We start from the raw sequence: 23328 nt of genomic DNA on the forward strand, positions 1-23328 counted from the left end.
TCATTCTTCTAAGCTCCAGAGAATATAGGCCCATTCTGCTCAATTGCTCCTCACAGCACAACCCTCTCATCCCAGGAATCAATCTAGTGAACCTTCATTGCACCCTCTCTAAGACAAGTATATCCTTCCTTAGGTAAGGAGACCAAAATTGTACACAGTACTCCCGGTGTGGTCTCACCAGAGCCCTATACAATTGCAGCACAAGACCTCCTTACTCTTATACTCCAGCCCCCTTGCAATAAAGGCTAACATACCATTTGCCTTCTTAATTGCCTGCATGTTAACTTTCTGTGATTCCTCTACAAGGACACCCAAATCCCTCTGACTACCAACATTTCTTAGTCTCTCACCTTTTAAAAAATATTCTGCTTTTCTATTCTTCCCACCAAAGTGGATAATTTCACATTTTCTCACATTATACTCCATCTGCCACCTTCTTGCCCACACACTTGACCTGTCCAACCCTTTGGAGCCTCTTTGCATCCTCCTCACAGCTTACTTTCTCACCTAGCTAGTCAGCAAACTTGGATGCATCACACTCGGTCCCCTTATCTAAATCATTAATATAGATTGTAAACAGCTGAGGTCCAAGCACTGATCCTTGAGGCACCCCACTAGTTACAATCTGCCAAACCAAAAATTACCTATTTATTTCTACTTTCTGTCTGTTAACCAATCCTTAATCCACACTAATATATTACCCCCAATCCCATGAGACCTAATCGTGTGTAACAACCTTTTATGTGGCACCTTATCGAATGCCTTTTGAAAATCCAAATATGCTACATCCACTGGATCCCCCTTATCTATCCTGCTAGTTACACCCTCAAAAAATTCTAATAGATTTGTGAAACACGATTTCCCTTTCATAAAACCGTGTTGACTCTGCCTAATCATATTTTGATTTTCCAAGTGCCCTGTTACTATGTCCTTAATAATAGATTCTAGCATTTTCCCTACTACTGATGTCAGGCTAACTGGCCTGTAGTTCCCTGTTTTCTCTCTCCCTCCTTTCTTGAATAGCGGGGTTACATTTACTACCTTCCAATCTAGGAGTTCTAGAATCTAGGGAATTCTGGAAGGTCGAAACCAATGCACCCACTATCTCAGCAGCCACCTCTTTTAAAAACCTAAGGATGTAGGCCATCAGGTCCAGGGGATTTGTCGGCTTTTAGTCCCATTAATTTCTCCAGTGGTTTTTCTTTACTAATCTTAATTGCTTTAAGTTCCTCACTCTCATTGGACTCTTGGTTCCTTATTTTCCCCCCATTTGTTCATGAAAATAATGGACGAAAATATTCTATAGTCTGTACATATCTTTAGTTCTGCTTTATAACATTCTTCATTAGAAGTATACTGTACAAGTGTTAAGTGAAAGCTGCAAAATGTTTTTCAGCAATCATTGCATAAACATAGTCAGGTTTATCCTAATCATTTTTGTATTTGGTTAACACAACAACATGAGACACTGAAGGGGAGAGTGAATGCTTGCTGGTAAAAAATGAAATGGAAAAATAGAGATCACGGTGAAATGATTAAACAAGTGATATTGAGGAATTAAAGGGGAAAAAAAGGAAACACAGCCTTAGTTCTTTTAACAAAATAATGTGGTCAACTGCAAAGCAGGGCAAGAAAAAAAAAACTTTCCTTGATTGTTCTTTACCACATTATAGCTGCAGTTCATTTGCATTCCTGTGTTTGGGAGAGATACTATTTATCACACTACTAAGCAACAAGGCAAATAAAGACTTAACTACATCATAGTGCTATCTTACTGAGATAGTCTAATAGCTACTACAGGACTTTATCTACCTCTGGTAAGACACATATGATGAATACTGTTTATTAATGATGGAAAATTAAATCTGCTGGTTGCGATTATTCAGCATTGACATTGTTTGAGTATGATTTCAGTGTGGTAACTGCAGTCAAATGGCAAAAATAGATCCATGCAGCACAAAAGAGGTTTGATTAAATTCCCAGCAATTTGATTCACCTCAGTGGGTCAGAAAGCACAAAAGGCTTGAGCAATTTAGAACACGCAGTTTAAAGATGCAGTTTACTGAATAAAATAATCAGAGGCATTCCGGGCAATCAAGCTTCTGAGTATAGAAATTCACTCAGCACTGGTGGATTTAAAAGGAGAAGATCCTGTCTGACAAACATCCTTTACTTTCTTGAGGATGTTACACAGAAAATGCATAGAGGTAATAAGATATACTGGGCAATAATTTGTTGTAGCAGGGCATCTAACAGCATCTGCCATTAGTTAGACTTGCCCTTGCATGGTTTAGGTTTTTAAATTTTTTGCGTGGCAAGTTGCTAAAAGTGCGAGCTGATAACGTCGCAGCGAGGGAAACAGGGCAAGCAACTGTGTATCACCTTACCCAATCACATTGAAGGATTGTGAAATTTACAACACAAAGACTGAGCAGGAAGTGTAAATTAGAGTGGGTGAATTCAATATCAAATCAGGTACAGAAAGAAAAATAAAGAGAGGGAGAGAAAGATTGCGTTGAGAGAGAGAGAGAAGTGACAGAAAGGAAAAGTAAAAAAAGTTCTTAATTATTAAATTTGACATTTTAGAATTCTCCAACATCAATTAATACCTGAAGGAATGAGACTCCACACTTGTAATAGTTAACTTTCAGTGTCAGATGTTGATTGGCAGTTATTAACAGTTATCACTTCGTTAAAAGGGTACTTGCACTTGAAATGACAAGACTTAACTTTCTGTTGCAAGTTTAGTTCGTATCTACCGTGCAAATACAGCATCTTCACACCATTCAATGCATTTCAGTGATGAGGCAGGGGGCGAGATGCTGTTATCGTGAAACTAACGGCAGAGCGGCGCAACTCGAACAGCAACTTTTGGATATTCATAGAATTACATTGAATGTATGGCACAGAAACAGGCCATTCGGCCCAATAGTTGTGTGCCGGTGTTTATGATCCACACGGGTCTCCTCTCATTATTCACATTTAACTGCGCATCTACTCCTCACATATAGTTGCTGTACCATTTACGCATAAATAATGGCGAGCACCGTTAGCCTCACTGTTATTTTGACCGCAAATTCTGGCCCATTATCATTATAATTGTGGAGGGTCTATGACAAAGTTCCCCATAAAAGACTTCTAATTTGTCTGAATAAGAAACTCATTAAAAACAGGAAAACAGAGGCCCCGATTTTAAGTGGGGGACGGGAACGAAACGTGCATGGGCAGTAGCGGGCGACGAGTCCACAACTTCAGGAGATGTGGAGGTCTGGCCGATTTCAATGGCTAGGCCTCATTTACAAAAGGCTTCCGGATTTCCCGGCCAGTGACGTGCCTGCCGGACGCAATCTCCAGTGGGAGATCCAGCCACTATTGAAAGCACTAGTACACGTCTTCAACGGAGGTTGCATTTAGTCAGGGCTCAAATCTGAGGAATTGTAAATCACTGGTGAAAAGTCTGTATGTGCCTGTGGTTGAGCCTTCTCTGGCGCAAGCTAGCTTGTCCAATTTGGGATCTTGAGCTAGTTCACATGACATGGAGGCATCAGTTGTATTCATTGATAGTGTTGCAGTAAAGGAAAGTGAGCTTCAGACAGTCATTATGCAGGTCTCACTGCCTTTGAAGGGCAAACTTGATGCCATGTTCTGATATACTGCTCTGATATCAAGGACAGGCTTCTGGCTTACTTTCTGGTGAGCATCTGTTCATGGCTGTCAGTGATCAGTCATCATGTATAGAATCAAAGTTATTGCCTCAGAACTGACCACATTCTCTTCTCAAGACTGTCCTGCCCTGAGCAACTGGTTCCTTGGATGATGGATCCTGTATTAGACATAGCACCAAGCAGAGTAATCTGGGTTATTCCCCAATGTTGCTTGGTCCTTGGGTCACAAGATTTCCATTGCAAATGCCATGTTAGTACCAGTCCCTCCCTGGTGAACATGGTTGGTCTAGCACATCATCCATGTCAGAGATTATAGAATCACAGAAAGTTACGGCACAGGAGAAGGCCATTTGGCCCATCATGTCCGTGCCGGCTGAGAAAGAGCTTTCCAGTTTAATCCCACTTTCCAGCACTTGGTCCATAGCACTGTAGGTTACGACACTTCAAGTGCACATTCAAGTATTTTTTAAATGAGTTGAGGGTTTCTGCCTCTACCACCCTTTCAGGCAGTGAGTTCCAGACCCCCACCATCCTCTGGGTGAAAAAAAAATTCCTCAGCTCCCCTCTAATTCTTCTACCAAATACTTGGAATCTATGCCCCTGGTCACTGAGGGAAATTGGTCCTCCCTAGTCCTATCCAGTCCCGTCATAATTTTATATACCTCAATTAAATCTCCCCTCAACCTCCTTTGTTCCAAAGAAAATCACCCCAGCCTAGCCAATCTTTTCTCATAAAAAAATTCTCCAGCCCTGGCAACATCCTTATACATCTCCTTTGTACCCTCTTCAGTGCAATCACATCTTTCCTGTAATACGGCAACCACAACCGTATGCAGTACTCAAGCTGCGGCCTAACCAATGTTTTATACAATTCTAGCATAACCTCCCTGCTCTTATATTCTATGCCTCGGCTAATAAAGGAAAGTATCTTGTATGCCTTTTTAACCACCTTATCTACCTGTCCTGCTACCTTCAGGGATCTGTGGACATGCACACCAAGGTCCCTCAGTTCCTCTACACCTCTCAGTATCCTCCCTTTTGTTGTGAATTCCCTTGCCTTGTTTGACCTCCCTAAATGCATTAGCTCACACTTTGGATTGAATTCCATTTGCCATTTTTCTGCCCACCTGACTAGTCCATTGATATCTTCCTGCAGTCTACAGTTTTCCTCCTCACAAGCCCCCCACATTCAAGTCCAAATCATTAATATATACCACAAAAAGCAAGGGACCTAGTACTGAGTATTGCGGAACCCCACTGGAAACAGCCTTCCAGTCACAAAAACACCTGGCAACCATGATCCTTTGCTTCCTGCCACTGAGCCAATTTTGGATCCAACTTGCCACTTTCCCTTAGATCCCACAGGCTTTTACTTTTTGACCAGTCTGCCATGTGGGACCTTGTCAAAAGCCTTGCTAAAGTCCATTTTCGCTACATCAAACGCGTTACCCTCATCAACCCACCTTGTTACCTACTCAAAAAAATTCAATCAAATTAGTCAGATGGAGCTACTCATCTGAATTGGAAGAAAATAAGAACATAAGAAATAGGAGCAGCAGAAGGCCATAAAGCCTCTTGAGCCTGCTCCGCCATTCAATAAGATTATGGCTGATCTTTGACCTCAACTCCACTTTCCCGCCCAATCCCCATATCCCTTGATTCCCTTAGAGTCCAAAGATCTATCGATCTTAGCCTTGAATATACTCAACGACTGAGCATCCACAGCCCTCTGGGGTAGAGAATTCCAAAGATTCACAACCCTCTGAGTGAAGAAATTGCTCATCAGTCCTAAATGGCAGACCCCTTATCCTGAGACTATGGCCCCTAGTTCTAGACTCTCCAGCCATGGGAAACAACCTCTCAGCATCTACCCTGTAAAGCCCTCTAAAAATTTTATATGTTTCAATGAGATAAACTCTCATTCTTTTAAACTCCAGAAAATATAGGCCCATTCTACTCACTCTCTCCTCCCAGGAATCAATCTAGTGAACATTCATTGCACCGCCTCTAAGGCAAGTTTATCCTTCCTTGGGTAAGGAGACGAAAACTGTATGCAGTACTCCAGGTGAGGTCTCACCAAAGCCCTGGACAATTGTAATAAGACTTCCTTACTCTTGTACTCCAATGCCCTTGCAATAAAGGCCAACATAGCATTTGCCTTCCTAATTGCCTGCTGTACCTGCATGTTAACTTTCTGTGATTCATGTACAACACCACCCAAATCTCTCTGAACACCAACATTTTAACCCCTTGCCCAACCCTTACCTGCCCATGGGGAGGATTAGAATTGAGGCCAGAGTATTTGTGAGAGGTATAAAGTCAGACTAAGGTGCGAGATGCTGAATGGAGGCCCACAACAGTCAGTGCTTCCAACCTTATTATTTATAATCTTATTTATAATCTTCAATGACCTGAATACCAAAACCAACGGTGAGCTGGTCAAATCTGACGATGACACAAAAACTCTTTTTAGATAGGGCATGGCCGCAGGTCAAAATAGCACAGTTTCAGGGCTGTTAAAGGCAAATTTCGGACAGATATCAGGAGGTATTTCCTTACACGGAGGGGGATCAACAGCTGGAATGGGTTGTCAGGAAAGGAGCTTAAGGTCTGGACACTTGACTCATTTAAGAAACATCTCCAAGTTGTATTGGAAAGAGAGTAGAGTTGGTATTCTGGAATGATAAGGATGAAAGAACTCAGACATCCCCAGAATGTCCCAAATCACGTCACAGCCAGTGAATTGCTTTTCAACTCCAGTCACTGTTGTTATGCAAACAAACATGGCAGCAAGGTCCCACAAACAGCAATGAGATAAATGACCGGTTAATCTCTTTTGGTGGTAGTGGTTGATAAATGATAGACAGGACACCTGGAGAGCTCTTCTGCTCTTCTTCAAAAAGTGCCATGGGATCTTTTACATCTGCCTGAACAGACAGATGGGGCATCGGTTTAGAGTCTCATCTGAAATACAGCTCTCCCCTTGTGTCAGCCTAGATTGTGCTCTTAACCCCTGCAGTGGGGCTGGAACCCACAACCTTTTGACTCAGGAGCGAGAGTACAAGCACTGAGCCAAGCTGACACGAGCTAAAAAAAAGCTGACGAGCTGTCTTATATCCAAACTTGTCTTGTAATCTGGTGAAAACAGGGAGACAGTGACGAGTTGAAAAGCAATTCACTGGCTCACCTGACGAAGGAGAAAGCCTCCGAAAGCTTGTGATTTTTAAATAAAACAGTTGGACTATAACCTGGTGTTGTAAGATTCCTTATATTAGAACATAGACATAGAAGAGGAGTTCTATTAGAACATGTGATTCCTATATTTAAAAAGGGAGATTGTTCCCTGGACTTGTTCTATCAACCAATTAGCTTAACGTCGGTGGTAGGAAAGATAATGGAATCCTCACTCAAAGATGTAATAGAAAAACATCTAGAAACTGAAAATATAGTAAAGAATAGTCAGATCGGATTTCAAAAGGGAAGGTCATGCTTGATCAACCTTATTCAATTCTTTGAAGAAGTAACAAAAAGGGTAGACAAGGGTAATGTTAAAGATGTAATATTTTTGGATTTTCAAAAGGCCTTCGATAAGGTAAATTTGATTTGAGATAGTAGACTCGTGACTAAGGTCAGAGCATGTGGAATCAGGGGACAAGTAGCAGAATGGATAGCAAGGTGATTACAAAACAGAAAACAGAGAGTAGGGGTTAAAGGTAGTTACTCAGACTGGCAAAAGTTGGGAAGTGGTGTTCCACAGGGATCGGTGCGGAGACCACTGTTTTTCACCATTTACATAAACGATTTGAACTCGGGAATTAACAGTACAATTCAAAATTTGCAGATGACACCAAATTGGGGGTATAGATAATACAGAATGGTGAATGGTTGTTTTTCAAACTGGAGGGAAGTATACAGTGGTGTTCCTCAGGGGTTAGTAGTAGGACGACTGCTCTTTTTGATATATATTAATGGCCTGGACTTGGGTATACAGGACATAATTTCAAAGTTTACAGATGGCATTAAAGTTGGAAATGTAGTAAACAATGTGGACGATAGTAGCAAACTTCAGGAGGACATAAACAGACTGGTGAAATGGGCAGACACATGGCAGATGAAATTTAACACAGAGAAGTGTGAAGTGATGCATCTTGGTAGGATGAGGAGAGGCAATACAAACTAAATGGTACAATTTTTAAAGGGGACGCAGGAACAGAGAGACCTGGGGGTGCACATACACAAATCTTTGAAGGTGGCAGGACAAGTTGAGAAGGCTTTTTAAAAAGCATGTGGGATCCTGGGCTTTATTAATAGAGGCATAGAGTACAAAAGTAAGGAAGTTACGCTAACCTTTATAAAACACTGGTTAGGCCTCAGCTGGAGTATTGTGTTCAATTCTGGACACCACACTTTAGGAAGGACGTCAAGACCTTGGAGAAGGTGCAGAAGAGATTTACAAGAACGGTACCAGGGATGAGGGACTTCAGTTATGTGGAGAGACTGGAGTTGTTCTCCTTAGAATAGAGAAGGTTAAGGGGAGATTTGATAGAGGTGTCAAAATTATGAACGGTTTTGATAGAGTAAATAAGGTGAAACTGTTTCTAGTGGCAGGAGGGTCGGTAACCAGAGGACAAAGATTTAAGCTGATCGGCAAAAGAGCCAGAGGCGACACGAGGAAACATTTTTTTATGCAGCGAGTTGTTATGATCTGGAATGCACTGCCTGAAAGGGTGGTGGAAGCAGAATCAATAGTAACTTTCAAAAGGGAATTAGCTAAATACTTGAAGGGAAAAAATTTATAGGGCTATCGGGAAAGAGCAGGGGAATGGTCTAATTGGTTAGCTCTTTCAAAGAGCCGGCACAAGCATGATGGGCCGAATGGCCTCCTCTTGGTTTGTACCTACTATGATATTAAGAGAGGAGGACTGCAACAAAATACAGGAAGACATTAAAAACTTGCAGAATGGGCGTGTAATTGGCAAATGAATTTCAATATAGATAAATGTGAGGTGGTACATTTTGGTGGAAAGAATAAGGAGGCCACATACTGCTAGGAAAATAAGACTCTAAATGGGGTAGACAGATACACAATCACTAAAAGTAGTGATGCAGGTTAATAAGGCTATTAAAAAAGAAAACCAGGCACTGGAGTCATTTTTCAAGGGATAGAATTGAAAAGCAGAGAAGTTGTGCTAAACTTGTGTAGAACCTTGGTTAGACCACATTTGGAGTACTGTGAACAGTTCTGGTCTCCATATTATAAAAAGGATATAGAGGCACTGGGGAAGGGACAAAAAAGATTTACTAGGATACCACCAGAACTAAGAGGTTATACCCTTCAGGAAAGATTGAATCGGCTGGAGCTCTTTTCGCTACAAAAGAGAAGACTGAGGGGTGACCTGATAGAGGTCTTTAAGATTATGAAAGAGTTTGATAGGGTAGATGTAGAGAAGATGTTTCCATTTGTGGGGGAAGACCAGAACTAGGGGCCATAAATATAAGGTAGTCACTAATAATCCAATAGGGAATTCAGGAGAAGCTTCTTTACCCAGAGAGTGGTTAGAATGTGGAACTCGCTACCACATGGAGTAGTTGAGGCGACTAGCATAGATACATTTAAGGGGAAGCTAGGTAAACACATGAGGGAGAAAGGAATAGAAGAGTATGTCGATGGGGTTAAATGAAGAAGGGTGGGAGGAGGCGCGTGTGAAGCATAAACACTGGCATCGACCTGTTAGATCGAATGGCCTGTTTCTGTGCTGTACATTCTATGTAATTCAATGTCATGGACTATGGGTGAGTATCAAGCATCGACTCTCATTCCAAAAGAAACAACAACTATTGCGGCACAATTGGATTGTTGTTGAGGTTCTTGGAGGTTCAGCAGGCTCCATGACCTGTTCTATTAATTTACTTTCTGTTGTGTCTGCTCAGCCCAGTTGCTTGGTTATGAATGCATCAAGCCTGGGGTGGTTCCTTTAATTCTTGGCAGATGAAGATGAAGAAATTATGGAATCTGCCATATGACAAAAATGTCCAGACACATGCTTTAGTCAACTAAATTTGTGACTTCATCAGCTAGTTATTAAATAAATTTCTCTGTCTTCACCAACTGCAAAATTTGACTATTTAACCATATTGCTAAAACCAAAGAGCAGTTTAGCAACAAGATAACATCTTCATGTAAATGAGAGAAGTAAAAGAGATTTGGTATTATTAGCAATTCCACTAATAACACTACTTACAGAATCAATCCTTTAAAAAAAAAAGGAAAAGAAAACCGTGAATATAAGAACCTGAGATAAAAACAGAAAATGCTGGAAATGCACAACGGGTCAGTCAGCATCTGAGAGAGAGGGAGGTTAACATTTTAGGTAAAACCCTTAATCAGGACTGGCACAATCTAACTGGAACAGTCCCCTCCATGAGACTGACCAAAACAAAGCAGGGAGTGGAGAAGGTCTGGTGAAAGGTCCCACCCAATATGTTAACCTATCTTTCTCTTTCAGATGCTGATCGACCTGCTATGCATTTCCAGCATTTTTTCTAATACCCCTTTAAAATGCCTCTTCATTCCTAACACTCCAAAAACGTGCATTCTGTTAACACTGGTGCTACAACACTCTTAACAACCATTCATGATTAATGAGGTGGTATAGAGCACTTTTAGGGTGTTTTTACATTGGCCTCAGTGAAGAGCTGGAGCCATTAGTTCCTAACACACGGGTTTTTTGTTTATTTTGTCTTGGTATGTGGGTAACACCAACAAGGCAGCATTTACTGTCCATTTCTAGTTTCCCTGAAGGTATTGAGTCAACCTCATAGGGGGGATCTTGAATCACACGTAGGGGGAGCAGGCTCCCCTCCCTGAAAGATATTAATGAACCAATTGAGTTTTTAACGACAATCTAGCAGCTTTCATGGTCATTCTTTCTGGTTACAGCCCATATATTACCCAATTTATTGAATTCAATTTCACAACTTGTCCTGGTGGGATTTGAACTCAAGACATCTGGGTTACCAGTTCAGTATTATAACCACTAGGCTAATGCAAACACAGCAACCCTTGCTGGATTCATCAAGACCAGCCACAAGGGAAGAAGCTCTTCCCAGCAGCCTGTTATAGCAAGTTTACATTTATATGGGTTACCACCAGGTGCGTTAGGAACTAGTGGTTCAAGTCAACCTCCAAGGCCAATGTAAAAGAAGCTTTAGAAAGACACCTAATAAAGTCTGTTCACTCCCTTCTTCCAAAAGTCACCTCAGATACCCATTTCTTTGAATCTAAAATGATTAAAAGCCCTAGGAGCAAATAATGAAGTGCACCAATTAACAATAACAATTGCACATTCTGTCAGTTTTCATTATGCTAAAACACCCAAGATGCACTTGAATTGGCAAACAGACAAGTATAAAACTTTAATTATAATTGCCAACTAAATATTTAATGAAGCATCATAAAAGATACAATGAATTAAAATGTCAACCACATTATACATCAGTTGACGTATTTATTATTTTTAAGTCAATGCTTGTTCAGTGTTGCATTTGGCCATTGTTCAGATTCAAGGTGAAGTCCCATGTTGGTTATTAATTAAATTGACTTTTAGAGTAATTCACCCTATAGTTTTCATCTTGCTTCATTCTTTAGTTGATTTTACTAGTGGGAGATAACCACAACTATAGAGAAGGATTGATCAGGCTAGGGCTCTTTTCTCTAGAAAAGAGAGACTAAGAGGTCTTTAAAATTCTGAAGGGATTCAAAGAGAGGATGTGGAGAAACTGTTTCCACTTGTGGATGAGTCTAGAACAAGGGGGCATAAATATAAAACAGCCAATAAAAGATCAAATAAAGAATTTAGTAGGAATTTATTTACTCAGAGTGACAAAAATGTGGAACTCACTGCCATACAGACTGGATGAAGCAGATAGCATTGATACATTTAAGGGAAGGCTTGATGCATACAAGAGGGAGAAGGGAATAGAGGGACATGGGGGCAGGGTGGGAAGAGGCTCTTGTGGACTATAAACACCAGCATAGACCAATTGGGCCGAATGGCCTATTTCTGTGCTGTAGATTCTATGCAATTCTATGTAAAACTGCTTGTACCAATGGGTTGGCTTACTTGGCATCTACAGCATAATGGTGAAGCAATTGGGTGAAAATTATTTGTACCACTACTAAAACAGTGAAATGTAATGGGGGTGTGTTTGTGTGTGTGTAAATTACAAAAGATATGTGAATGGTGGATTGGGGCAGTGTGCATTGGAAAAACAGCCTCCTTGTTTGGTTTAAGCTCTGCACAGCTCGTGTTGTTAAACCAAGTGCTCGCAGGCTAAATGCTAGAACATATATGATTTTTGTTTTTAAACGTACATCAGGTAGTATTTGAACAGTAGCAGGATATCATTTCTTTACAGATGAGTGATCAAGCAGAAAAAAAATCTATAAATGTTAAGTGCTAGGCTGACCTGATTAACTCAAGTACAGACATCAGCGTTAGTGCACTATAGTTCATGTAAACTGGCAATAATTGTCTCTACATTTTCTCGGCCCACTTTCAAATTGCCTGCTGACCTTGTAACCCTGAGGGATGGATTTTTCTTTTCCCACCCTCATAGTGTCAGGATGGGACTTCGCCATAATGACCCTGACAGGCGTCATTATATATTCATGGCGTGGTCCCTGCAGGATTCCCGGCATTAAGCGGGAGTCTGCCAGAGGCCCCCAGACACCAGAAGAGGCCAGAAGATGACTAAAAGGAGCCACAGAGACCACACTTGGCTGTGAAGCACTTTAGGACATCCTGAGGTCATGCAAAACTTTATATAAATGCAAGATCTTTATTTCCCCCCATATCCTCTTCCCCGCTCGGCCATCCATCTCTTCCTCATTTCTTACATGCTCCCTCTCACCTTGCACATCCTTCTCCTCCTATCTTTCTCCTTCAGCCTTGCCCCACCCTCCCCTCCTTCTCTTCCCTTTCCCTCTTCTTCCATCCTCTTTCTCCTCTCCACTCCTCCTCCCCCTTACCCCTCCCTCCCTCGTCTTTGCCCCTCTTCCTTCTCCCGACCTCCTCCCCTTCTCTCCCCATCCTCCTCCCCTTCCCTTCCTCCAATCATCCTCCCTCTCTTCTCATCCTCCTCTCCATCTTTCATTCCCCCTTCTCCTTCTTTTCTCTGACCCTCCCAACTTCTCCTTCTCCCCTTGCCTCTGCGACTCTTTCCTTCTCCTCCCTCCCCCACTCCTATCCCTTGCCCCCGCCCTTCCCTTCCACACTTCCGCCCCACCCCCCCAAATCCTTTCCCCCTTAGTCCAGTTATCCTCCCACTCTCTTTGCCATGGGAGATGCGTGAGTAGTATCTCCTACAATCCTAAATGACACATTTAAACAGCAAGGATCTCAGGCTTTTAAAAAGTGTCTAGAGTGATGCAGGAGGCCTAACAGATGATAATACTACTTCCCTGTGATATATTGTGCACACTTTCTGTTAGCCTAAAATAGGAGGCATTTACATTCCCTTGACAGACCATGGTTTCTTCTTTTAAAACAGAAAACTTACCTGGCCAAATGCTAACTGCCTATCAGATATCAAACTATCATTCGTTAACCTCCTCTCATTCTCATCCATTTCCTCCAGGATATCTCGCTCCTCCATTTCACGCTGCTTCCTTTGCTCCTCACGGCGTCGCTTGTAGTCCTTCAACTGATCAAGCTGTTGTGAAGGAAGGAAAATGAGCTTATATCAATTACATAAATCTCCATTAGCAATCTCTCACCTATTGTAAGAACATAAGAATTAGGAGCAGGAGTAGGCCGTACGGCCCCTCAAACCTGCTCTGCCATTCAATAAGATCATGGCTGATCTTCGACCTCAACTCCACTTTCCCGTCCTATCACCAGATCCTTCGATTCCCTTCGTGTCCAAAAATCTATCGATCTCAGTCCTGAATATACTCAACGGCTCAGCATCCACAGTCCTCTGGGCTACAGAATTCCAAAGATTCACAGCCCTCTGAGCAAAGAAATTTCTCATCTTGGTCCTAAATGGCCAACCCCTTATGTTGAGACTATGACCCCTAGTTCTAGACTCTCCAGCCAGAGGGAACAGCCTCTCAGCATCTACCCTGTCAAACGCTCTAAAAATGTTATACATTTCAATGAGTTCACCTCTCAACTTCAGAGAATATAGGCCCATTCTATTCATTCTCTCCTCATAGGACAACCTTCTCATCCCAGGAATCTATCTAGTGACCCTTTGTTGTACCCCCTCTAATGCAAATATATCCTTCTTTAGGTAAGGAGAACAAAACTGTACACACTACTCCAGGTGTGGTCTTACCAGAGCCCTATATAATTGCAGCAAGATCTCCGCACTCTTGTACTCTAACCCCCTTGCAATAAAGGATAATATACCAATTGCTTCCTAATTGCTTGCTGTAGCTGCATGTTAACTTTTTGTGATTCGTGTACAAAGACACCCAAATCCCCCTGACTACCAACATTTCTTCGTCTCACACCTTTAAAACAATATTCTGCTTTTCTATTCTTCCTACCAAAGTGGATATATAGAAAGAAAGAAAGAAATAACTTGCATTTATATAGTGCCTTTCACAGCCTCAGGACATCCAAAGCATTTTACATCCAATGAAGTACTTTTGATATATAGCCACTGTTGTTATGTAGGAAACTCGGCAGTCAATTTGTGCACAGCAAGGTCCCACACACAGCAATGAAATAAATGACCAGATCATTTGTTTTAGATGTTAGTTGATGTATAAATATTGGGGAAAACTCCCCTGGCTCTTCTTCAAAGAGTGCTGTCGGATCTTTCACGTCCACCTGAGAGGGCAGACAGGGCCTCGGTTTACCATCTCATCCGAAAGACGGCACCACCAATGGTGTTGCACTCCTTCAATACTGCGCTGAAGCGTCAGCCTAGATTATGTAATCAAGTCTCTGGGGACAAATGAATAATAAATGTGCACACATTAGATTTCAGTTTGGGAACAACAGCAGAACACAAAGAGGTTGTGTATCATACATAGGGAATTACTGCTTCAATTCATGCAGTCCTGACCTTCCAACACCCTCTCCACCCCAACAAAAAGTTAGATAGTTCAAGTCCAATATCTGAAGAAAACTGAAGGCAGTGCACCTCAGTAGGCCTAAGTTGTAGCTAAAGAATCATCTGCAATGGCTTCTCTTCCAGCTCCCACACCGTTACCTCTGGAGTCCAACAAGGATCTATCCTTGGCCCCCTCCTATTTTTCATCTACATGCTGCCCCTCGGCGACATCATCTGAAAACACAACATCAGGTTCCATATATACGCTGACCACACCCTGCTCTACCCCACCACCACCTCCCCTAATTTGTCACACTGCTTGTCCGACATCCAGTACTGGATGAGCAAAAATTTCATCCAACCAAATATTGGGAAGACCAAAGCCATTATCTTCGGTCCCCGCCACAAACTCCGTTCCCTATCAACCGACTCCATCCCTTGTTTTCAAATACCTCCATGTCCTCGCCCCTCCCTATCTCTGTAACCTCCTCCAGTCTCACAACCCTCCGAGATCTCAGCACTCCAATTCTTTCCTCTTGCGCATCCCCGATTTTAATTAGACCCTAAGATCTGGAATTCCCTCCCTAAACATCTCTGCCTCTCTACCTCTCTCTCCTCCTTTAAGATGCTCTTTAAAATCTACCTCTTTGACCAAGCTTTTGGACACCTGTCCAAATATCTTCTTATATGGCTTGGTGCCAAATTTTGTTTCATATTCGCTCCTGCGAAGTGCCTTGGGACGTTTTACTACGTTAAAGGCTGTATATAAATGCAAGTTGTAGATAGAATGCCTCTCAACCACTTAGAAAGCAAAACCACCCTGACCATTATAGTACCAAGCACCTTGGATGGAAAGCTTCCCCCACCCAACCCAAAGAGCAAACAAATATGATAAGACAGAAAAAACTTACATTTATATAGCACCTTTCACAAATGAAGTACCAAATAGTTTTGAAGTATAGTCACTGTTGTAATTTAGGAAACATGGCAGCCAATTTGCGCACAGCAAAGTCCCGCAAACTGCAATGAGTTAAATGACCAGGTAATCTGTTTTAGTGATGTTGGTTAAGGGATATATATTGGCCAGGACACCAGGGAGAACTCCACTGCTCTTCTTCGGAATAGTACCATTGGATCTTTTATGTCCACCTGAGAGGGCAAACAGGTCCTCAGTTTAAGCTCTCATTCGATAAAAGAAGAAATGTTAAGAGATTAATTGAAAAGAAGTAGAATTTGTTAGTTGATCACTTAAGTTTCTGAAGCTAGAGTTAGTAAAGTAACAGTATACAGTACAGAGAGATAACATGCGTGCACGATTAGCTAAACTAGGAGGAAAAGACAACTACCACAGATGGCAACTACCAACATCTGGTACCCCATGATTTAAAGCAAAATACTGGAATTCTGAAATAGAAACAGAAAATGCTGGAAACACTCAGCAGGTCAGGCAGCATCTGTGGAGAGAGATTTTCTTGCAAGCAGCAGGTGCTGGTAATGGAGGATTGCTGCACCAGAGCCACTGAGAGTGGGGGAGATGTGGGCTGGTGTTTGGGATGGGAATCCCCTATCGGTGCACGTCCGACGGGGTGGTCCACACCCCTGGGGTCTACCTGCCTTTCTTCCAGCACATTCCAGGGCCACGGGAACCTTCTCTTTGTCAGATTTTCCATGTTTCCCTACCCCTCTGCTATACTGCTGTAACCATTTACACCTCCTCTGGACTCATCTTTTGTTTCTATACTTGTCTCATTATCACCTCCCTTTACCCTGCACCATCATCCCTTTTGTAATTTAATCAATCCTGCCCTCCACCCGATCACAAACCTCTCCCTTTTATTCTTTCAATGCCCACCAACTCCCCCCCCCATCTAGACCAGCTTTAAACAGGCTCAAATTACTAGTCAAATTTATTTACATTTAAGCAATTTACAGATGCAGACATTAGCACATAGATAATACTATAAGCACAAAATGCATTGTGTGTAGGCTCCACTACAGCATCTCTTTGTTTTTGTTTACAGAACATAGTATAATAAATATACATGACCTGGACTCAGATGTCGGATAGATTTGATATATAATATCAAAATTTGCATATGACAGAAAAATAGGCAATGTGGTTAATAAATGCAAAAAAAACGTCACCAAAATTACCAGAGCATCAGCTACCATCTGAAATTTTTGTGGGGTGAAGTAGAAAGCTCCACTTTATTCAATTATGTCCCTGAAATTAATTTTTATGACTTGGCAACTCTGCAGCAGATGAAAATTATGCTTTGAAACTGGTGAGCTGGACTGCACGTAATGTGTTTTTTTTGGCTCAGTGGTAGCACTCTCAACTCAGGTCAAAAAGTTATGGGTTCAAGCCCCATTCCAGAGACTCGAGTACATAATCTAGACTGACACTTCAGTGCAGTACTGAGGGAGTGCTGCACTGTCAGAGATGCCGTCTTTCGGATGGGACGTTAAACTGAGGCCCTGTCTGTCCTCTCAGGTGGTCGGAAAAGATCCCACAGCACTATTCGAAGAGGAGCAGGGGAACTCTCCCTTGTGTCCTGGCCAATATTTATCCCTCAACCAACAGATTATCTGGTCATTATCTGATTGCTGTTTCTGGGACCTTGCTGTGTGCAAATTCTCTGCCGCGTTTCCTACATTACAACAATGACTACACTTCAAAGTATTTAATTGACTGTAAAGTGCTTTGGTCATCCTGAGGATGTAAAAGGTGCTATATAAATGCAAGTCTTTCTTTTCTAGGATCATCATTAATAGATGCTGCAACAGCGGTTTTACAATGCAATAAAATAAACTTTTTTGTACTTGGAACAAGATGGATCTTAAGGGGATTATATTTCATTTTAAAAAGTCTTTAACAAACTTTTTTACAAATATACAATGCAATGATGTCAACTGCATCAAAACATGCACTATAACTTGCATGCGACACCATAACAACTTGTATTTATACAGCACCTTTAATGTAGTAAAATATCCCAAGGCTCTTCACAGGAGCGTTATCAGACAAAATTTGACACTGAGCCACATAAGGAGATATTAGGACAGGAAGCTTGGTCAAAGAGGTAGATTTTAAGGAGTGTCTTAATGGAGGAGAGTGAGGTAGAGTGATGGAGAGGTTTCGGGAGGGAATTCCAGATCTTAGGGCATAGCAGTTGAATGCATGGCCGCTAATGGTGGAGCGATGAAAATCGGGGATGTGCAAGAGGCCAGAATTGGAGGAGCGCAGAGAAATTTTCTCCCTCCCTAGAAAAAAAAAGCCAAATATTTCATCATCCTTTATTCATGTCGCCGTTTTCTCTTGCCAGCTGGAAAACTGTAAAACAGACTCGTCTCAGTGCCAATGGAGGTAGGTGTCCATGCACTGCTGGCAATGAGATCTCATCGGGGCAAGTTTGCTTTTACTTTCTGGAGATAAGGATCTGGATAGCATAACGACACACCAGCAATAACATGCTTTGTTTAGGCTAGTAATCGAACGCCAAAGGGTTAATAAGGTATTCAACTAAATAGACTAGGAAGGGCCAGAAGTCACAATCTCAAGTCATACAAGGCCAGAACTAGGTTTGATGTCAGGATGTGGTTCTTTTCCCAGAGAACAACGGACCTGTGGAACAGGCTGCCGGCTCGTGCGGTCAACACTGAATTCCTTCAAGCGAGAGCTGGACCTGTTTCTGGCTGGAGCAGAGATCACCTTGTACAAGAGGTAGGTACTGTATGACATTAATCAGGGCCAGAGTGGTCTGCTGGACTAATTTTGATTGCCTAAGGAGTGCGGAGAGGAATTTTCCAGATTTTTCCCTCAGGAATTGGCCTGGGTTTTTATCTGGTTTTACACCTTTCGGGGGAAATTCCATGGCTTTCGGGTGGGGTGGGGAGTGTATATATTGTGATGCACGAGGCATTGCAGTTGTGTGGGACAGGCTGGTGGACCAGTGGGTCTTTTCCTGTCGTCATTGTCGTTTGTTGGTATGTATGTAAATACATCTCCCAGGACAAAATGACTATTACACGGATCTAGTTCTGCTCCAGCTAAAAAGTCAGCGGTGTAAACACTTGGATCCCTTGAACACCACACAAGGCGATTTGTCTACCAGGGCTTTAGGAAATGCAACTCTACGGTGCCTGGTGACAAGTGTATATCCTAGCACATAGCAACCAGCATTTACTTACAAACGCTAGACACACAAACACACACGGAAACTGTTCAAGTCTGTGAGTTTCAGTAAACACGTGGTCTTGTTGCTAGGTTTCAGAGCCTGGGCAATCAATCAATTTCAATCCCTGCGTCAGAAACACTGAACTGCAATGTAAATGGCGAAAGCAATTGCCAAATAAACGCCTGCAACTATTTCACTGTGTTTTTTAAAATATTCTATGCATCGAGTTTTGGTTCGGAATATGTAACAAAATACAATAAAAAGAATCGTGTATAATAAATTAAAATGAAGAGCTTTGTAATCATGTTCCATTTTTTCACATCTAATTTTTTCCTTTCTAAATAGAGCAGTGAAGTTCTTCAACTGTATCTTGATCCTGTGATACTGGGGATTATCGATTAACCAAGGCAAGTGAAAACTTACAGAAAGTACACTCGCTCACCAGTCAAAGTTAAATGGAATTGGGCTTCGCTAGAAGTCCTCAACAATGACACAAAGATGAGTGTTTTTGTGTCTTTCCTTACGATGTCATTGTTGGAAATACAACATAAAAGGGACAACAGAAACATTTTTTTTTTAAAAAAACAATGCCACTTTACCAAGTCTTCTGGGGTTTTGGTCATTATTCCTCTCCCGATCTCGGTCCCGATGCAAAACTTCTCCCGGTGCTTTTGAAGCAGAGACGGGGATTTAAAAGTCATGTTGCAGCTCGAACATCTCAGGTACCTGGACGTCATCTCGACTAATAGAAATAGCAACAAAGTGAGCCAAACTCTGCACCAGGCACTGGGAGCGAGGACCGCCGTACAGAGCCAGCTAGCGGTGGGAGTAGGCTGTACCGTGGCTGACTGATTAAAACAGCGTGTGTTTCAACCCTGTCGGTCCAAATCCGCTCCACAGCCAATTAATTACTTTCTGAAGTGCTCTGTTGTTCTGTAGGCAAAAAGAGCAGGCAATTTATGCACAGCAAGGTCCCAAAAACAGCAAATCAAGAAAAATGACCAATTATTCTCTTTTGGTGGTGCTGGTTAAGAGATAAGTATTGGCCAGGACACCGGGGAGAACTCCCCTGCGTTTCTTCCAATAGTGCCGTGGCATCTTCTACATCCACCAGAGAGGGTAGTGGGGACCTCAGTTTAACATCTGGTCCAAAAAATGGATTAACAACTAAACTCGCTGTAGATTGGAAAATCTCATCACAAAACCTAATATTTTCACCAAACCCATTCTTTCCTATCTCCAAATTTAATATAATCTCTAATAAATATATTTAATTTTTAAAAGGAAATTAATTTTGTAAGTCTTCTATTATTAGTAGTTATCCCTGGTTACACCTTCTTGTCACCACACCTAATATAAAAAAATACCTAAATGAGAAAAGCACCATTTTAGTCTAAAATTAAATGTTGAATTTAGAAAAGAACCATTGGGACATTTAATTGAAAAGGGAACAGCAATATGAAATGAAACCTAGAGACGGGACTGAAATTTGAATCCGAATCCTGAAAATGGAAATTAATTTACATCTATGGGTTAGAATATTGATTCAATTAGAAAAGTAAATAATCTGTATTAAGAGAAAAGACAAATAGCTCGAGTACAGAGGAATCGATTTATAAAATGGTTTTGAAGTTAAATCTGAATTAAGAATGATGTGGAGATGCCGGTGATGGACTGGGGTGGACAAATGTAAGGAATCTTACAACACCAGGTTATAGTCCAACAAATTTATTTTAAAATCACAAGCTTTCGGAGATTAACCCTTCGTCAGGTGAATGAGTGAAAAGGTTCTCAAATCGCATATCTTATACTATGCTGGGACAGCATCACACCAATCAAAAGGTGTCGTTGTTATTCAAACAGGCCAGTCACGGAGAACAGTACGTCCCAGTACACTGGATATACATTGTGTCAATTACACAGACAGGCAGAAAGAAACCCAAAATGGCAGAGAGAGAGAGAGAGAGAATATATTAAAAAACATAATTTTTTCCCCCTTTTTGCTGGTGGGGTTACGTGTAGCGTGACATGAACCCAAGATCCCGGTTGAGGCCGTCCTCATGGGTGCGGAACTTGGCTATCAACTTCTGCTCGACGATTTTGCGTTGTCGTGTGTCTCGAAGGCCGCCTTGGAGAACGCTTACCCGAAGATCGGTGGCTGAATGTCCTTGACTGCTAAAGTGTTCCCCGACTGGGAGGGAACCCTCCTGTCTGGCGATTGTTGCGCGGTGTCCGTTCATCCGTTGTCGCAGTGTCTGCATGGTCTCGCCAATGTACCATGCTCCGGGGCATCCTTTCCTGCAACGTATGAGGTAGACAACGTTGGCCGAGTCACAGGAGTATGAACCATGTACCTGGTGGGTGGTGTCCTCTCGTGTGATGGTGGTATCCGTGTCGATGATCTGGCATGTCTTGCAGAGGTTGCCGTGGCAGGGTTGTGTGGTGTCGTGGACGCTGTTCTCCTGAAAACTGGGTAACTTGCTGCGAACGATGGTCTGTTTGAGGTTTGAGGTTGTTTGAAGGCGAGTAGTGGAGGCGTGGGGATGGCCTTAGCGAGGTGTCTCTTCAGTGATTCTTCGCCGTGGGTCGTGAAGAGACTACACGATAACATCAACAAGTTCCATCCCACCATCAAACTCACCATGGACTACTCCTCAGAATCGGTTTCTTTCTTGGACACACAAATCTCCATCAAAGACGGGCACCTCAGCACCTCACTCTACCGCAAGCCCACGGACAACCTCACGATGCTCCACTTTTCCAGCTTCCACCCCAACCACGTCAAAGAGGCCATCCCCTATGGACAGGCCCTACGAATACACAGGATCTGCTCAGACGAGGAGGAACGCGATGGACACCTACAGACGCTGAAAGACGCCCTCGTAAGAACGGGATATGACGCTCGACTTGTCGATCGACAGTTCCGACGGGCCACAGCGAAGAATCGCATAGACCTCCTCAGAAGACAAACACGGGACGCAACCAACAGAGTACCCTTCGTCGTCCAGTACTTCCCTGGAGCAGAGAAACTGCACCATGTTCTCCGCAGCCTTCAACATGTCATCGATGACGACGAACACCTCGCTAAGGCCATCCCCACGCCTCCACTACTCGCCTTCAAACAACCTCAAACCTCAAACAGACCATCGTTCGCAGCAAGTTACCCAGTTTTCAGGAGAACAGCGTCCACGACACCACACAACCCTGCCACGGCAACCTCTGCAAGACATGCCAGATCATCGACACGGATACCACCATCACACGAGAGGACACCACCCACCAGGTACATGGTTCATACTCCTGTGACTCGGCCAACGTTGTCTACCTCATACGTTGCAGGAAAGGATGCCCCGGAGCATGGTACATTGGCGAGACCATGCAGACACTGCGACAACGGATGAACGGACACCGCGCAACAATCGCCAGACAGGAGGGTTCCCTCCCAGTCGGGGAACACTTTAGCAGTCAAGGACATTCAGCCACCGATCTTCGGGTAAGCGTTCTCCAAGGCGGCCTTCGAGACACACGACAACGCAAAATCGTCGAGCAGAAGTTGATAGCCAAGTTCCGCACCCATGAGGACGGCCTCAACCGGGATCTTGGGTTCATGTCACGCTACACGTAACCCCACCAGCAAAAAGGGGGAAAAAAATTATGTTTTTTAATATATTCTCTCTCTATCTCTGCCATTTTGGGTTTCTTTCTGCCTGTCTGTGTAATTGACACAATGTATATCCAGTGTACTGGGACGTGCTGTTCTCCGTGACTGGCCTGTTTGAATAACAACGACACCTTTTGATTGGTGTGATGCTGTCCCAGCATAGTATAAGATATGCGATTTGAGAACCTTTTCACTCATTCATCTGACGAAGGGGATAATCTCCGAAAGCTTGTGATTTTAAAATAAATTTGTTGGACTATAACCTGGTGTTGTAAGATTCCTTGCATCTGAATTAAGAAAACAAACATCGAATTATGAAAAGCAATTCAATTTGATCGGGCAAACTATTTAGGAAAAGGGATTAGACTACAAAAGAATAGAATTTGAAATCATTTAAGAAAATATTTAAATGAAAAGATCACAATTTGAATATGCATTTAGAAGAAGGAACTTGCATTTATATCTGATTATCTGCCAATGAAGTACTTTTTGAAGTGCAGTCACTGTTGCAATGTACTGACGGTGGCAGCCAATTCGCACACAGCAAGGTCCCACATACAGCAATGTGATAATGACCAGAGCATCTGTTTTAGGTGTTGATTGAGATATAAATATTGGCCAGAACACCAGGAGACCTCCCTGCCCTTCTTCAAATGACATCCCTCTGAGAGGGCAGACTTAGTTTAACGTCACATCCAAAAGACGGCACCTCCGACAGTGCAGCACTCCCTCAGTACTGAACCGAAGTGTCAGTCTA

General features: G+C 42.5%; 1 protein-coding gene across 3 annotated transcripts in view; it reads right to left on the reverse strand.

Moving 5' to 3' along the window:
• Positions 1-19831, reverse strand: part of LOC137321164 (coiled-coil domain-containing protein 17-like) — a 74475-nt gene extending 54644 nt beyond the window's left edge. For all 3 annotated transcript variants that reach the window (XR_010962728.1, XM_067983417.1, XM_067983418.1), the window contains exons 1-2: positions 19510-19831; positions 13227-13379 (exon numbers count right to left, since the gene is read on the reverse strand). Coding sequence is in view for 2 of the 3 variants with exons in the window: in XM_067983417.1 (XP_067839518.1) it covers positions 13227-13379; positions 19510-19647 (291 nt within the window). In the remaining variant the exon portion in view is untranslated. The remainder of the gene's footprint in view (positions 1-13226; positions 13380-19509) is intronic.
• Between the last annotated feature and the right edge of the window lie 3497 nt (positions 19832-23328).

The sequence above is a fragment of the Heptranchias perlo genome, chromosome 4 (assembly GCF_035084215.1).
Source record: "Heptranchias perlo isolate sHepPer1 chromosome 4, sHepPer1.hap1, whole genome shotgun sequence".
In the NCBI taxonomy this organism is placed as follows: domain Eukaryota; kingdom Metazoa; phylum Chordata; class Chondrichthyes; order Hexanchiformes; family Hexanchidae; genus Heptranchias; species Heptranchias perlo.